The 17719-nt window shown below is 37.3% G+C and overlaps 3 protein-coding genes across 5 annotated transcripts; 1 reads left to right on the top strand and 2 right to left on the bottom strand.

Moving 5' to 3' along the window:
* Positions 1-362: 362 nt before the first annotated feature.
* Positions 363-8726, bottom strand: rnps1 (RNA binding protein S1, serine-rich domain). Its single transcript, XM_081381599.1, has 7 exons — positions 8526-8726; positions 6650-6811; positions 4694-4885; positions 4494-4599; positions 3007-3160; positions 1196-1337; positions 363-936 (listed from the first exon to the last, which is right to left on the bottom strand). Coding segments are annotated over exons 1-7 (864 nt in total). The 5' UTR covers positions 8528-8726; the 3' UTR covers positions 363-830.
* Positions 8606-14030, top strand: LOC308700150 (uncharacterized protein). Of its 3 annotated transcripts, none has more exons than XM_081381570.1 (5): positions 8606-8839; positions 10457-10539; positions 10662-11295; positions 12092-12238; positions 12512-14018. In XM_081381570.1, the coding sequence occupies exons 3-5, from the start codon at positions 10714-10716 to the stop codon at positions 13400-13402; spliced, it is 1620 nt and encodes a 539-aa protein (XP_081237696.1). In that variant the 5' UTR covers positions 8606-8839; positions 10457-10539; positions 10662-10713; the 3' UTR covers positions 13403-14018. The 3 variants fall into 3 exon arrangements, with proteins under 3 accessions (XP_081237696.1, XP_081237694.1, XP_081237695.1); XM_081381569.1 differs by lacking the exon at positions 10457-10539 and adding an exon at positions 9317-9414 and having other exon boundaries at positions 8637-8839; XM_081381568.1 differs by lacking the exon at positions 10457-10539 and having other exon boundaries at positions 8615-8839; positions 12512-14030.
* A 1785-nt stretch (positions 14031-15815) lies between these two features.
* On the bottom strand, positions 15816-16714 carry LOC308704755 (NAD(P)(+)--arginine ADP-ribosyltransferase 2-like; the record flags this gene model as incomplete). Its single annotated transcript, XM_081389297.1, has 2 exons — positions 15816-16584; positions 16664-16714. 2 exons carry the CDS (start codon positions 16712-16714, stop codon positions 15853-15855), a joined length of 783 nt encoding a protein of 260 aa, XP_081245423.1. The 3' UTR covers positions 15816-15852.
* Between the last annotated feature and the right edge of the window lie 1005 nt (positions 16715-17719).

A 17719-nucleotide genomic window follows, 5' to 3' on the forward strand; every position in this document is an offset into this window, starting at 1 on the left:
AGCAGTCACAATGATAAAGGTTCGCGGTCGTGCGTTGGAACGGTGAGTAAAACTGTTGAACAAATGTCTCTGTGTTGTTAGCTCGGCGCGTTAGCACAGCTTTAGCTTCGCCCACACGGCCCCCCCCCCAGCCGCTAGTTTTTTTCTGGAAAGACTCGGTACAGTCAATCTTTCAATTAAAAATATAATAAAACAAAAGACTTTTTGGAGATATGAAGGATGCAATATTACTCTATAGGTACTCAAGATTAACAGGAGATTGAGTGAAAATGAGCATTTCACCCCCCCCTTTAAGGAATAATTTAAAACTACGAGTAACGTAGGTTTGTATTGTAACAACATAAATGACTACTGAGGATTTTACTTGTTAAACTGGTTTATTGATTTTTCTGTTTTCAATCTTACAGATCATCAGATTTTACAGGATTAGGTGGTGATGTGGAGAGATGAATTTTGAGGAACCGCTAATGTCACTAACAGAAACAATTCCATGAAAAATGCAAACATTTGGATAAAAAAGGTCATGCATTTTAATCACACAACATAAACCGGTAAAAAGCTGAGTTTCTCAAAAAAAAAAAAAAAAAGCACATTACAAAACAAATAACAGTAAAATGAAGCATGTAGCACAATCCCAGTGAGTGTACAAACACAGACGCAATAAAAAACCAAGCACACCCACCCTAACTTCAATGATGTTATAAGACTAGGCTTTTACGTACAATCCTGAGGGGGTACTAGAGAAAAGAAAAGAGACAATTTATTTGTCATCTCCAGCTAAAATATGAAAGGGCCGTCAGGAGAAGCCATTGGTGAGAATGGAGCGTCGGCTAACGGGACGAGTTGGAGCTGGAGCGAGAACGATGTCGTCTGCGACCCGGAGACCTGGAGCGAGAGCGTCTTCTCACCGGGGAGCGTCGACGTGGAGAGCGAGACCTGAGGCAAGAACGAACTGTCAGCTTTGGCAAAGATAAATCATAGACGTGCATGAGCTTATTAACTGATAAGACACATAAAAGGCAGAAAGCCTGTCTAGTACGAGGACGAATAAACAAACACAAGATGAAAGGACAGATCGGACATTTGGAAACAGGTGCGAAGTGTGGACTAAAATTCAATTTAGGCCGGATAGATTGGTCGGCCTGTACAGAAAACACAAAATCCTAGTCAGACTTAAAACAGTTTAAAAGCCAACCTTCTCCTCATGCGAGGCGGCGTGCGGCGCCACATGGGAGGCGGAGGAGGCATCCGGCGCGGAGGGGACGGTCTTCTCATGGGAGGTCGAATCCTCTGAGGCAGGACAGCAGTGGCTGTGATTTCCTGACCGTCGATCTGACCTGAGGAAAGCAACAGAGAGAGTGAGAAACACCTTCTTACAAACCCATCTCCACTGATCAGCCTTATTTTAGATTCAGTGACGTATTATTTTAGGGTTTTCAGGAACACTTTACAATCAGGTCTCATTTGTTAACATTATTATTATTATTATTAATTTGACAAAAATCGAATTGTTCCTTGTTGGTTCATGTTAGTTCACAGTGCATTTACAAATGTTAAATACAATAATTTGATTTTAAAAATGTGTTAGTAAATGTTGTTTTAGTATTATTTGTTAGTTCATGTTGACTAATGTAGTTAACTAATGTTAACAAATGAAACATTGTAAAGTGTTACCATATATAAAATTACATTTTAATTTCTAAACTTTTTGTAATTTTGTTTTGCATTTGTCATTACTTATTATATGTCTATCAAGGTCTTGTTTTTATTTCAGTTTTATTCATTAATCAATTAGTTTAGTACTTCATGTTTAACAAAATGAAAATGAGAAATGTTGCCTTGGCAACTTGCTGAAATTATAATATTATTTTTATGATATATATATATATAGTATTTGAATGGTAACACTTTACAATATTCACTTTACAACATAATATTAGTTAACATGAACTTACAATAAACAATACTTCTATAGCATAAATATCTTCATTTACTAATACTAACAATAAAATCAGAAGTTGTAACAGTTAACTAAACTAACATTAACAAACAACGAACAACTGTATTTTAATTAACATTAACAAAGATTATACCATGGTCTGGGTGAATTCTCGATTCTGATTGGCTGCAGGGTGTCCATTAAAAAGTGATAGAGGACACCTAGTAAATAAACCGTCAGGTGTAACCAGGGAAACAAAGTTATTGTTTGTAAAAACTTTAGATTTCGATTGTAAAACTAATTCAAATATAAACTAATGTTTTAAAAATTTGGCAAGTGACCATGGTATAAGCGGGTTAATGCCCTTCGAGGTGTCCATTGTCAGGTATTAATAGACTTCGGCGGAGGCAAATGGACTCCGCTGCGCGTCAGACGGTTCACGCCTCGCCGTCGTCCATTAATACCTGACAATGGACACCTCGAAGGGCATTAACCCGCTTATATGCAAATATAATAACCCTTACTTAATGCTGTATAATTATTGCTCATAGTTAGTTGATGTTAAAGGTGCAGTAAGCAATTTCTGAGAAACACAAACCCGAATAAACACACCCCTCCTTTCTGTCAGTGCAAGAGTGGATGTGTCTTTACCATAACTGAAGCTAAGCAAAATAACGTTCCACGAAAAAAAAAAAGATATGACGAACAAACAAGGAGAACAAAACTTAAGGAGAAACAACGCAACCTCTGCATCTGTTTTCAGGCCTTCCTGCTTCGGTCTCTCCAGCGCGGGAAATCTTTTCTATTAACACGGGTCCTAAAGCTCTTGCCTGATCATAACCCTTATTCTTCCAGTAATATTCCTTCAGAGCATTTCTCTTTTGTAATGTCTCTCAGCCATCTCTCTTTCTTCAGATCTCCCTCTATCTCCTCCCTCATGGACACGCCCCTTACTGCTGATTGGCTACAAGTGTGTTGTGCTTCTCGGTCCGATTCCTCGTTTAACAATTAACGATAATAACCCTAGAAATTATGCAATCAAGTTGCTTTTTTTTTTTTTTTTTTACCTCCGTCCATGTGTTTCAGGGCTTTCTGGGCGTCCTCTGGAGACTCATATTCCACATAAGCGTAACCCTTTGACAAATTAGGGTGCAAACGGTCTGGAGGCATGTCAATCATCTTGATCTTGCCATACGTTGAAAAGATCTCTTGAATATGTTCCTATAGGAAATCCGAGTACAGAAGCACAAAGCATTAAAGGAGTAGCAATTTTCAGGAATACATATCTATATTCAACACTTAAAACATTTAGATAAATAACAAAAAAAAACATGTTAATTTTCATACTTTTTGTAATATATATATATATATATATATATATATATATATATATATATATATATATATATATATATATATATAAAATTCTGAATGTCTTGAATACTGCTGTTAAATCCCTGAAAAAGTTTTCTGAAATGTTGGAATTTGCAAATGTCGTCAATTACATTTGCATAAGTTTTAGAAATCTGAACATTGGATAAATGTTCCATTAATCCATTAATCAGAAAAAACTGTCTAAATCCAGAAAAAAAAGATCATCATGATTTTGGAATAAAGTGTTATATAAATCAGACAAATGATATGAAGAAACTTCCAGAGTATCGATGAGAATAAAACTGTAAAGTTTGATGTATAAATGCTGCTGAACTGGAGGCGGAGATTTCTGACAAAATCATTTTCAGAAAACAGCCTTTAAAGATATGGGTTGTAAATTAAATCTACAGACGCAAATTGATAATCTGAATTTATATCTAATAATAATAATAAAAAATAAAAAAAATAAACTAAATAAGAGGTTTTACAAAATGTTCATTGTTTTTTTTTTCTTTTCTTTAAGAAATATATTCATTTGAATTGAATAATTAAAAAAAAATATATATGGAGTAAATATCTCATTCATAAAGACTTTTCATTATTGGATGAATAAGCATTTGTGAATAAATCATTAAAATGACCAATTCAGTGACAAATATTTCTTTTAAACACTCACTTGTCGCCACCTCCTGGTAGTCATCGGTGTTTATACCCAAACTATAAACTTTTATCCCAGTAAGGTTTTATCCAGTCATTTAAATGTTTGTAACACATAAATGACGATAATGTGTGGTTGAAAAGACTGTTTCATACAGTACATTTACATGGTAGATGCTTTCTCCGAATCAGCACTAATGCAGATTTGAATGTTGCAGTGTGATGATTGTACTTTCAAGGGTTAACTAAACAGTTTCACATCTCAAGCATTAGCAGCACGAGTTTTGTCGCAGCCATATCATTTAATGAGAGCGTTCACAAAGGAAGGATGACGACCAACCCTCTCATTCATTAACATGGGCAGCGACAACATATGCTGTTCACGCACCGCTGATGCTTGCAATGTGAAACAGGCGTTAGACACAACGTTGTCATTTAGGAATAAGATCACGTGGGTGTTTGAATTGTGATTGTAGAGCTGCACGATTAATCGTTTAAAGATCACAGTGATCTTCAACTGTACCTTGGTTACGTTCCTGGTGAGTCTTCCCAGATAAAGTTTGGTGGGTTTGGGGCTCGGGCTCCTCCTCTTCCTCTCTTTCTCATCAGTCCGTTTTTGTGATTTGGACCTGGTTAAAAGCGCAAACCCACGTTCAGTGACAATGGCACAACCAGGCATTAACCGGTTAATATCACAAGAAAGTAAAAAAGCCAGGAACCTACTTTGATCGTGAGCGGCGCCGATTGTCATGACGACGGCGGCCTGGGCTGGGAGACCCGGAGGACCCGGAAGAACTAGAGGAACGAGAGGAACTGGATGAACCGGAGCGGCTGGAACCAGAAGAAGAACTGGACCCGCTGGACGAGCCCGAACTGGATCCAGAGCTGCTGCTGGAGCTGGAACTGGACCTGGATCTGAAGTCAGATGAAAAACGCATCATTAGACACATTTAACCCTAGAAACCTGAAGTGTACCGCACAGTAACTTCATGAAACATGCTCAGTTTGTGAAAACTACACAGCGTTATTTACAGCAGATTCTCATGATTAAAAAGAGCCCAAAATCACCATAATCCATCACTTGGATCTAAAGATGTTCTCTCATGGAGTTATAAAACATAAAAATCCACAAGCGCACAAGTTGCCAAGTAAAATCAAATGTAGCTTTCACATGGCATTTAAGCTTGTAACTTCATTAAACGTGTATTGATTGCAGAAAATGACAAATCATTCCTAAGTGGATGCTCCTGATCGAAATGAATCCAAAATCAACATAATTCATTGCAATTGTATAAATGCCTTCCAGGTGTCAAGGGCTTTGTTTAGGGTACTTTTGGCGCTTTTCCAGTGCATGATACGGCTCGGTGCGGTACGGCGTGGCACGACTCGGCTCGCTTTACGCTGGTTTACTGGAGATGTTTTATTATTGGACCATTCGTGCCGCGAGATGTTTTATAGGGGACGGTAAAAAAAACGTCAGGCACCGAAAGTTTCGTTTTTATTAGGTCTAGTTACTACCGTTTACGTCGGAACCGGGTTTCGGTACCCAACCCTAGTTCTAACAAATAATACTCCGGTGGATGTTGCACCACAAAGTGAGCCGAGCTGAGCTGTACCATGCAGTGCAAACACGTCAAAGTGAGCCGTACCGAACCGCACCATGCAGTGGAAAAGCGCCATTTGGTTCCAAATGCTGTCACTTTTGATTACTTTATCACCACAAAATTTGATCCAGAATCAGATGCAGGGGAATTTCACCAAAAAAAGAATTGTCCTCCTACCTTTTTTCCTTCCTGAGTTATTGCATGTCAAATAAGAAAGAGAAGTAAAATTAAAATAAAATAAAAATATCCTGTCTTTTATCAGCAGTTTCTAAGCATAAGAATGTCCAAATGTATTCCCCCCCCCTTAAAAATGTAAAAAGTTTTCTATCAAACAATACCTACCTTTTAACTCTCCTTGCTAGAGTCTGACTTAAAGGGTTAACCTTGACGCAATGTATCAAACAATAACATACATTTACATGTGATTATTTCCAATAATAAGAGTAATGATTTAATCATACATGACGCGAACAAATGTGTTTTTGCTCCTATTTACACGCAATTTTCATTATTCTGATTATTCACTATGAATTGTGATTATTTTTTAATCACCATGATTCACATACGTCAATGCGCACACAGCACAAATTAACCCACATACAGTAGGCGTGTTTTAATCTACAGATGCAAGGATACTTAAGTGAATTGCAAAACATTTCAGTGGATGTATTGGATCTTTTCGGTGACGTGCCTAAATGACTTCATTTCAATGTGTGTGACCATCAACACTGCATTATATTCATGTAGCACAACTTTGTCAACATGAAATCAGTTTATTCTGCACCCCCAAAATGTGAGGCCTCCTTTATTACTAATTTCACAAACCTGCGCATGAGTCGCATTACAACATCATCCGCTGTGGTCAGAGAGGAATATGTGCCTTTAAAGTGTTTACATGCCTGTTTATTGTTATTTAAATCAGCATACGCCACATATTTTACAATAATTATGTTTCTACCATTATGAGCTTAAATCACACCAATTTGATCTAAGTATTGTGTTTTTATGTGGTATGGTTTGATATCAATATCTCATTATAATGTCATTAAGAGGGAGCATGTAAACAGTTACTGACCTGCTGCTGCTGCTCCCGGTGGAGTTACTGCGCCGCTTCCGGATCTTGTCTCTGCCTCTCTCCTTATCCTTCTCCGCTCCCTCTTTCCCAGCAGGCTTCTCCTTCCCTCGTTCCCTGGGTTTGTCCTCTGAACGCTCTCTGCGCTTGGTTGGAGATGGTGCCCTGTGCGAAGAGAGAAAAACAATAGGAAAAATGCTGATAAACTATTGGTTTTCCATAGACGCGTCTCAAACTAGTGAGCTATCAGTCATAATGTAATGCAGTTTTACTCGGTTCCAAGCTTTAATGTGTTTTTCATGCCATATCACACTTTTTTGCACACTATATTTAAAGCCTATATAGCTTGAGGGGGAAAAATATGTTTATTTAATAACACTTTATAAGGGACATTAGGCATTGGGACATTGGCAGCGAATGTACAATGTGAAGCAGAGTTCTTAAAGGGATAGTTCACCCCAAATTTAAATTCTGTCATTAAATACTCACCCTCATGTTTATTTCAGTCGATTCAATTTTTTTTTTACTCAATCACAATTTTTCTCTGTGATTAATCATGATTAATCACAATTAAAAACACTTAAATTTTTGTAGGTTTATATCTAATTTATATATTTTACAATGTAATAATTTCACAGTTAATGTAGAAACAACAAAGACGGTAATACTTGTTTAATGGCATCTTTTTGTGAATGAAGGCCAGTATCACCGATACTAATACAGATATGAGGCTTGCGTGTTCTACTGATGCGAGAGCAGACATTCATGCATGTGATTCAGTGTTGGATTTAATTTTTTTTGTAAATAAAGTGGTAGATTATGTTTTTTTTATGAGCAAAGCACTCGTGTCAGTTCATAATACTGAGATTAAACCACTGGAGTCACATGGATCACTTTAATGATGTCTTTACTACCTTTCTTGGGCTTGAAAGTGGTAGTTGTTTAGCTGTCAATGGAGGGACAGAAAACTCTCGGAAAACTTCATTTGTGTTCTGAAGATGAACGAAAGTCTAACGGGTTTGGAACGACATGAGGGTGAGAAATTAATGGCTGAATTCTCATTTTTGGGGGAACTAACCCTTTAAAACTCCTTTATCTGTGACAGAAATATGATGGAAACGATTAACAACATTTTTAATATTAATCACGACAAGCACTTCAAGAAAGTTCATAAGATGCAACAAACCGAGATAATTGTGAACATTACAACTTCTTACTGATTGAATAACTGAACATCATTATGATCCTCATAACCGTTTTCCACATTTTAGTAATCAAACCTTGTAAGTTACAAATTTAAATAAAATGTTTTATATTTGTACTGTCAGTTGTATTTTATGCATTCATTTTTGTATTGTAGGCCTATATAACACAATTTCGTGATTTTATACTTAAGATCCTTATCTTTAAGACCAAAAAAGGTACTTTAAGATTATTTCCAAAAAAATTATCATTAGATTAGAATGCAAAAAGAATAATTTCAATTCAAGTAGAAAGTGATGCTATGATACATTTACATACATACATTTACGTTACCAACAAGGACATTAAATGTGCAAACTGACAAACGCACTGCAAACTCCTGCCTTAAAAGTATAAAACTCGATATTTTATGACATACAATACATATAACACAAATCCGAAACATTTGAGGCTTTGTTTTTAAAAACAACTACGTTTACTGATTCTCTTCATTCAACGCGGTGAGCTAATGCTAACCCCGCCGATATTAACCCAACATATGCAAAATATCGACGATTAACGTTAATGATAAGAAACGGGGCTAGTATCTCTCTGCATACACACAAACCCATATACGAGACAAAAAAACAGTCGCAATTTATAACTATTGATCATCATAATAAACATTCAGACTTACATGATAAATGAGCAGCGCGCGACACATTCAACGCCGAGCTCAACAGCTGTCGCGTCTTAACGACGTTTGCGTGAGGGCGCAGGCATGATGACGCTATCCATGCGACAGTCGAAAGGAGGCGGGGCGTGTGTGATTCCAATGATCACAACACAAAGTAAACCACAAATGTGTGCGTTTCATCGACACTTACTGTTATTGTGTTGACATTATCAGATGCACGTTATGGATATGGATGCGAGCGTCGTCATGTGACTATAATGGAGCACATCGTCGCATCAAACATACATAACTGAACAGCAAAGTCGCAGTAGTAGGTGAGAAATGCTTGATTTCTATTGTGTTCTGAGTGCACTAGATCACTACGCATGGTCCCTACATGAATCTGAACTTGTTCCCTGTTTGGTGGTGTTTGGAAAATGACAGCTTGTCTAAACCTTTTGAACAAACAGCTTAAAGCAGCTGTGGAGGTGTTTCGCTCCTCATACTGGTGTGCTTAGATTGTTTTGCAGGATTTAAGACACTTGTTAGACTGGCAGACCAGCTTAACAGTTTTGAACGTTACTGTTTGAAACATTTATCTTGAAACAGTGCTTGCTTAGCTTACTATCTTTAAGTATGCATGCAGTATATTATATATTACAAAGTATAGTAGTCTTTCATTCTTTTGAGAAACAAAAATGGGATTCAATATGAGAGGCATTGACCAAAAAAGGAAAGATTAATGTTTATGTTTATATAAGTATGACAGTTCTCCTCTTACCAATGAATAAACAATGAACTTTATGATTCAGGCAGCATTATAGTTCAGATTGGGATCGAGAGCATTCAATTATTCATCCTGCTTGAAGATCAATTCATCACGCTGGTATGGACATGAAGCTGGACAAAGGTCTGTGCGGAGGACCTGTCTGGTCAACTTATTCAACATTATAACACGGGCATTGACACAAAATAACAGGGTTATTACAATATTTTAATAAATGATATTTATCAACTACATCCAAAAAAAATCCTAGTTTATTATTCTTACTTAGCCTGTTAACTGTCTGTCAGTGTCCCAGTAGCATCCCACTTTTTTATTGCTTTTTTTTCCCCTATCACATACTTTAGTAATCATCATAAATTAGAAATCATTCGAAAGCTTAAACACTCAGAATTCATCAAATGAAAACTTATTTTTTGTGATATCAACCTCACATTGGGAACACAACATGTCTAGACTTTGTAGTCCAAGTTATTTTGTGAAATTGCCCATGTATTTTATATAGAATAAACATGTTTAGTTCAGTACATTTGCTTTACAGTAATCTTAAACTTCTTTAGCTTTTATTATTGATGATTTCAATTCTGCAATAATCTCAGTGTCTTCTTTAAACGAGGCCAACCTTAAAGGCCCCCTGAAATCAAAATGTACGCTTTTTAGCTTTTAGTATGATAATGTTAAGCTTAAGGTCATGAATAAGCTGTTGTGCTCCAAAACAATGACAAAATTCGCATTTAGGAGATATTAAGCATTAAAAACACACAGTATCTCACTTCCGCTAAAATGGATCACTGCGGACTTCAGCTTCTCATCACATCTTCTGTCCAATCAAATAATCTCTAGAATCTAAAGCTCCGCCCACTATGCTATAAATACCACCTGGCCAAAGCGACCGTTGACACAGAGCAATATGAGTTGGGAGATTTGTGTTCGGATGCACAAACGCTCGAGTTTTATTCCGTTTTCCAACTGAATGTTGGTTAAGAATGAAATGGCTAGAATTTATTCACACCTCTACTGTTGAATCCAACGTATCATCAGCGCTCAGATTCGCTTCCATGGTGCTGTCAAGTACGACTTGCAGTCTGTGAGGTAACCTAAACGCTATTGGCTATTTGAAAAGGGGGAGGGGCCATTCAATCTGTCCCGCATTATCTTCCTTTTTCAGTGGAAATTACGTCAACGCATCAAACAAAGCCGCGCGTTCCGAAGCACTTCAGTGGGCATCTAGGATGTATGGTAAAAATGGAGGTGATGGTTAACATTAATTTTTTACAGGGCTTATTTGTTATTATTGTACCAAGCAATTTTTAAAGACTTCAAACATATAATATTTAATTCCGAACATAACCGTGTTTTTGCATTTATTTCAGGATCTGCTTGAGCCGACCCACTTTTTAGTGTGTCATTACTGTGTTGTCCAGCATGGGCCGACTGGACGACGCTGCCAAGCGCAAGGTGGTGGAGCTGCGGGAGGCGGGTTTGAGCTTCCGGAAGATCAAAGCCGTGTTGGAGCTGGAGAACATCAAGGTGTCTGCGCAGGCCATCTACCTTTTCCTGAAGGAGTTTCAAGGGAGAGCTCGGAAGGAGGACGGAGCCGCTAGGAACAGCGGCCTCACGGGGCCGACGGCAGGCTCCGAGACGCGGCGGGTCGGCTGGAGCGATCAGCAGCTGAGGAACCTCCTCAGAGAAGCTTCCAGAGTCGCTGCTTCCCAGCAGGCCGGGTCCTCCTCGGATGCCAGAGGAGGACAGTCTTCCGGGACGGGTCCGGCGGGAAGGAGGGAGGCTCAAGGTGGGGAGAAAGACGAGGACATCCGGATTGTCAGCGTGACCTCTTTGGCACAGGGATCGCAGAATGCTGGGATCCAAGGGCCGCGCTCGGGAGTCGGGACTGGAGCGATGAGTGGCGCTTCTTACATTAGACGACGACACACACCCTCACCTGCCAATCCTGTGCTAGTGGCTCGCAAACGACTCCTGGATAAGGCTTTGCTCCACAGAGCGCGGGTGGGTGGATTGTACTAACAATATATATATATTTTTAAAAGAATTTAATACTTTTATTCAGCAAGAATGCATTAAATTGATCAAAAGTGACAGTTAAGACATTATATTGTTGCAAAAGTCGTTCTTTTGAACTTTTTATTCATCATAGAATCCTGAAAAATAAACTGTATCAGAGTTTCCACCAAAATATTCTGTTTTCAACACTGATAATAATCAGAAATGTTTCTTGAGCAGCAAATCATCATATAAGAATGATTTCTGAAGGATCATGTGACACTGAAGACTGGAGTAATGATGCTGAAAAATTAACTTTGATCACAGGAATACATTACATTTTAAAACATTAAAATGGAAAATTATTATTTTGAATTGTAATAATATTGCGCAGTATTACTGTTTTTTTTTTCTGTGTTTTTTGGTCATAATACTGTGCATTGTGACTTTATTTTCATGAAAATCAAGCACATTTCTTTAATCCTCATGACTTTAAAGCAAAACAAATAAAATAAAAAATTTTACAGCAATGGGATTTTTTTTTTAAATTGTAATATATTTATGCACCATGGTATATTTGTTGCCTTTAAATTGTATTGTTTTAAATGATTTAAAAGCATTGTAATTTATGTTTCTTTACAGTAAAAATTACAGTCAATAGAAAATGTAAAATGCGCACATTAAAGGGGGCATGTGCTTATTTTTCATAAAAAACACAATGGCAAAAATATATATAACTTATAAAAAGGCTTATATATATACTTATTTATTTATTTTTATATATATGTGTTGCCTTCTGAAGGTAAGAGACAGCGGTCCTCAGACCGGCCAGCAGGTGTCGCTGTCAGTGAGACGAGATCCGTCCCTCTTCTCTGGTCCTGATGGGAGAAAGCTTGTTTTACCACAGGCAGCTTCTTATGACCTCACTACAGCCAGACCTCCAAACATGGTGAGTTATGAAGCATCATCATAAATCCAATACTATTAAGATTAGAGATGAAAAAAATAAAACATTTTGTACAACAAATAATATCTTTTGGTTAAGTGTCCCATAACCAATATGCAAAACCATTTTTAAAAATTTTAATTATAATATACATTTAAAAAATGTATGTTACTAATTCTACTAATCATTATTATTAAACTGAGCCTTGGGTCTGGCTGATCACATTTTCTTACCCATATATGTGATGGATGGCTTAATTAAATCTTTATTTCTCAGAGATTATTGCACCAAGGAGCCAGTCCTCACAGGAGATGGATGAACCAGCGTGTGGGTGTTCCTGTTCGCGCTCCTCAACACCCTCCACGTGTCGACATCCGCCTCCCTGACCCGGCCACCTCTGGGGCTACATCCCAAAATGCATCCCCCTCTGCACGGGTCCAACACGTTCCCAACCAGCCTTCCCCTCCTCCTCCTCCTCCTGCTCCTCCCCAGCGGAGCGTCCTGGACCCTGCCGCCGTGAGCACCCTGCAGGAGCAGATCCAGTCGTTGGGCTCAGAGCTGAGGAGTTTGGGCCTGGCGTTGAGGATGATGGTGGATCAACAAGGCCGACTGGAGAGAGAACAAGCCCAGCAGACTCAAGTCCAGAGGCAGATCCTCAGCACCCTGCAGGATTTCGCATCCAAATTCGACCCTCTGCAGTCCTCATGCGCTCCTGCGTCTTGTTCGCTGGCCTCTTCGGCACCGTTCAGCCAGACCGCGACCAGCCAGGGCGCCTACGCTCAGTGCAGCCAAGCCCAGACGCGATACAACGAGATCCACGATTCTGGTCTCGAGAGCATCGAGGTGTTCTCTCTGGACCAGCTCAGCCCACCCACCATGAACGGGTTTCAGCAGTGCCCTACCTCCAGCGGGCCCCCGTTCACCCACGCTCAAACACGCACGTCGACGTTCACTCAGTCCCACACGCAAACATACTCGCCCAGCACACTCCCGTATTCACAGCCACACACAGACTCCTTTACAGGGATGGATAGTAAATCGGGAGACATGCCCTCCACCAGTGCAGAGGGATCATTCCAGGCGTGCAGCCCTCCTAACCAGTCCTCTAGTCTTCCGGTTTCACCGCACGAGTCCGAGCTGAACATTATCAAGGTTGAGAACGTCTGAGAAATGGCTGAAATCTGGATTTCAGTATCCAAATGCTTTGGGCTACAGTGCATTTTATTTTACTGTACTCTTTTTAGGCCACCAGAGAAACTCACACCAAGAAACTTATACCAAGTTTAAAAAAAAAAAAAAAAAATCAGTGTTTTCCATTTTATTTTATTTAATATAGTAATTTAGCCTTTTTTATATGAAAAGGAAATAAATATCACAGTAGACATAGTTTGTGATGTTGTTTTTTTATTTTTCCACATGATCAAACATATTAACTACACGGTATCAATACAAATGTTTGGTAAATGTTAAATTTGGGAAAACTCAAACCTGAAAATGGCAATAGTTTACTGGATGATAACAGTATATGATATTGCATTGCTATATGAGAGATGTACACAAATTAAGATTTAGGATTTAAATTAATTGTGTTGCACAAGCAGATATGGATTGAAATGATCTTTATGCTTATTATTTCTTTGCATAAAATGGTTAGAAATAATCATAAGAGTAAACTTTAGTTTTAACATGAATGGCCATCATGTTGCACATCATTTTATTTACAAAATAACTATGTAGCATTTTTTTTTTAACAACAAAATTAAAAATAATGAGTGAGTACATCAATCTACATTCCAATCTGTGTTCTTGCCTTACCCTGAATAACTACGGTAAGCCTATAATAATTATTGTATTTTAGAGCTGTCGGGACGGATTTCGCGGGAAACTGAATACTTCCGTCATGCATCTGCGCGTGTTAATATCATGAATAAAATACGGTCACGCTACTTGCTGTGGAAGACGCCATGGTAGCAGATTGAAGTCACAATGTTGTTCAAATGAACGTCGATCCAAACAGGGAAACAACAGTCACGGTAACATCAGCTCGGCTTTACAGAAAAAACGTTTAGTTTGCATAGCAAGACATTTGGCGTGCGTTGGCTAGGTTCACAAAATAATGTTTATGCTGGTAACAACAACAACAATGTTAATCTCAAAACCAAATACAAAGGTATAGTCTACCAGCCAACACCATTTCATCTTATCTGATATGATTATGAATAGCAATCTTTATAATGTCAGTGTTGCCAAACTTTGCTTTTGTCAAAACAACAGCGGGATGTGTAAAATGGGTTGCTGCCAGATCTGGCCAGCAGGGGGCAAAGCTGTCTCATGAATTGTGAAATTTCCAGACACATTTCACAGAATATGACTGCAAAAGAAAATGAGTGACAGTTGTTGTTTATAAGTGCAGTGTCTATATACAGTTTTTTTTTTGCAGTTGTATTTTTAGTATGTAATTTTAGTCTTTAATTTGGGTATGGATAAATTGTACAATATCAAAATCCACAAGCGTCACTCTTCTGCACATTGAAAACCACAACAATTCGAACATCACAGAAGTTCCTCTGCAAGATAAAAAATATTATGTAAAAACCTTTATTTAATTCAGTTAAATTGAACAATCAGCAAAAAAATAATTTTCTGAGTGTATTGGGAATATACTGTATATTGCTTGCTTTATTATTTATTATTAATATACACAAAAAGCCAAAGGCTTATTTCCATTGTGGTCCTCTATGTCTAAACATGGAAATACAGATCATATATGGAGAGAAATCATCATCAAGTCGCACATCTCACAATACATCGCCTGTAAATTAATTATTAATGGGACCATTAAAAAAAATAAACACTTTCAACTTTTATCTGCTTTATCCAACAAAGTAAATCATTCCAGGCTATAGAACTAGTATATATATATATATATATATATATATATATATATATATATATATATATATATATAAATTGTTTCCCCATTAAACTCTTTCAATCTACAAGGATAAATATCAGTCCTACTCCCCCTAGTGGAATGACTGTGCACATCTATTACATGTACATCATTCTAGGAACACTTAAACAAATAATAATAATAATTAAACCCCAACATCAATTTAAGAAAAGTTACCCTTTTTCAACTTTTTAAAAACCAACTTTCTTAAAATGATCATGGTTCAGATGTAACTGAGGGTGTACCTTGCACAACCTATTTTAAGCAGTCTGCATTCTGCAACTTTCTTTTGGTTCATTTTGTTCTACCACTAAACCAATATTTTCACTCTGCACTGCGCTCAGAAAGTCATTTAGCAGTTACAATTCTATTGCTGGCAGTTAACTAGATGGCAAGCACTAAAATTGTTTAAGTGTAACATGTAAGTGTAAATGGAAAAAATAATGGATATTAATACATTAATTAATATCAAATCACTTTAAGTCCAATGAACTGGGTCTCATACATTTTGTTTTTTATTTCAGAATGTTTATTTCAAAACAATAATACATTAACAAAAAATTGTGCTGACAAAGAATTATTCAACTAAATTGAGAGGAAGTCTTCTTTTATATTTACTTATAGCACTTTATTTTTTTATAGCACTTTTTTTCTTCAGTGAATATCAATAGTACTTTGGTTTCTTGAAAGCCACAGCACAGTTCAGGTAACTTACTTTTCCAGTGCTTTTCAAAGTGTACACAGTGTCACACCAGAGATTTGGCTGATATGTTCTTGTTCTGACAGCAGTGACTCTAAACTTCTCATATGGAGGAATCAGCACCTCTCTCTCATTAGGATACTTTGAATATTTTGTCACATCAGCACCTTTACAAGTGTAGATTTCAAAACAAGATTTAGTTCCAAAACCTCGTGCTACATTAGGATCAAGAGAGGAGGATGAAAATGAGCCGAATCGAACCTCTTTGTTCAGAACATACTTATTAAATTCAGCATTTGTACCACGATAAGTGTAATAACATTTATTTTGTGTTTTCTTCAGAATCTGTATTGCTTCTGTTAACAGAAAGTAAAGTGAATACCATCTATATGTCTTGTTTTTGTAATAGTTTTTACCGTTACGGGTGTCAGGATTAAAACTGTTATATATATTATTATCACTGTACATATAAATGGCGATTAACTGATTCCTTGTCAGGTAATCTTTTGGGAACTTGACAAAGTTTTCACCTAATTTCCAACTAATTTTATATTTAGGTGAGTTGTTGATTTCCTTTTTCAGATATTTTGTCTTCACCAGATATGCCATTTTCTCTCTACAGCCGTAATAATAGTCATCGACAGAATTCGGTGCCATATCCAATGGAAATATCTGTCCTGCAGCAGCGCTGTGGTCCTGCAGAAACAGAAATCATAAGTATTAATCATCAGTCAGTATTAATGTCTGTAATATTCATATTAGAACACAAGCTTACCTGTCCTAGAGCAGCTAAAATGAGAAGAAGAGCTTCAATGATCAACAGCATCTTGATTCAGTCAAATCCCTCTGATGATCTAGTAGATCTAGTGAAGAACCAGAAACACAACAGCGTCTCACAAACACTAAATATATCACTCCAATGGCAATATGTGCACAATAAAACTGTTCAACAATTTCTTACAAAACACATTTTAAATCCATGCAACTGCATTTTTTGCTGATTAGCAGTTTTAACTGTTTGAAATAATCACATAAAACTGTGATATATTGACCTTGTACTTCAACCCTAAACTTACCTGAAAATACTGTTGTCTCTTTTTGAGATTGTGTGTTTTCTTTTCGTTATTTTACAGGAGTTCAGGAGCAACGACAAGAAGAGAAGATCAGAAAAGTCATTCGCTCACAGAAGACAACGACTCTTCAGAATAACTGATGAGGAAGGTGCCTTTTTTATATCGCTGATAATGTGTGTGTGTTTGAGAAATAATTTCTGTCTCTCGTGTGGTTTCATATTGGACCAACTTTGAGTTACCATCGTTCTGAGATGAACTTTTCAACATGATTTCTTGAGAATTCATGATAACTTTACGCAATGGTGAATTCACATGAAATCGTTGATGAAAATCTACAATCTAGAGATCTAAACAAGATGTGTATTAATCAGCACGTAGTTTTGCATACGATAACAATTAGATATACTGTATATATATATATATATATATATATATATATATATATATATATATATATATATATATATATATATATATATATTAGTGGTGGGCCGTTATCGGCGAGACTCTTATCGCGCAATAAAAAAAATATCGCCGTTAATCTATTCCCCAAGTTGGGTTGGGAGATGGCTCTACTACACAAGCTATGATGACGCAATCTACCCGCGGCCGCGAGGTAAACCCGGCTGCAACGCATATTCGTCGTCATCTTAAGTAAACACGGCTGTAAGTGAAAGCTGCAACGTCCATTATTTGGACTTGGTTCGGATTTAAGCCGTCCGACAAACAGCAGCAAACTATCCGAGTGTGTGGGGTAA

The sequence above is a fragment of the Scardinius erythrophthalmus genome (genome assembly GCF_964197995.2).
Source record: "Scardinius erythrophthalmus genome assembly, chromosome: 1".
NCBI classification, from domain to species: domain Eukaryota; kingdom Metazoa; phylum Chordata; class Actinopteri; order Cypriniformes; family Leuciscidae; genus Scardinius; species Scardinius erythrophthalmus.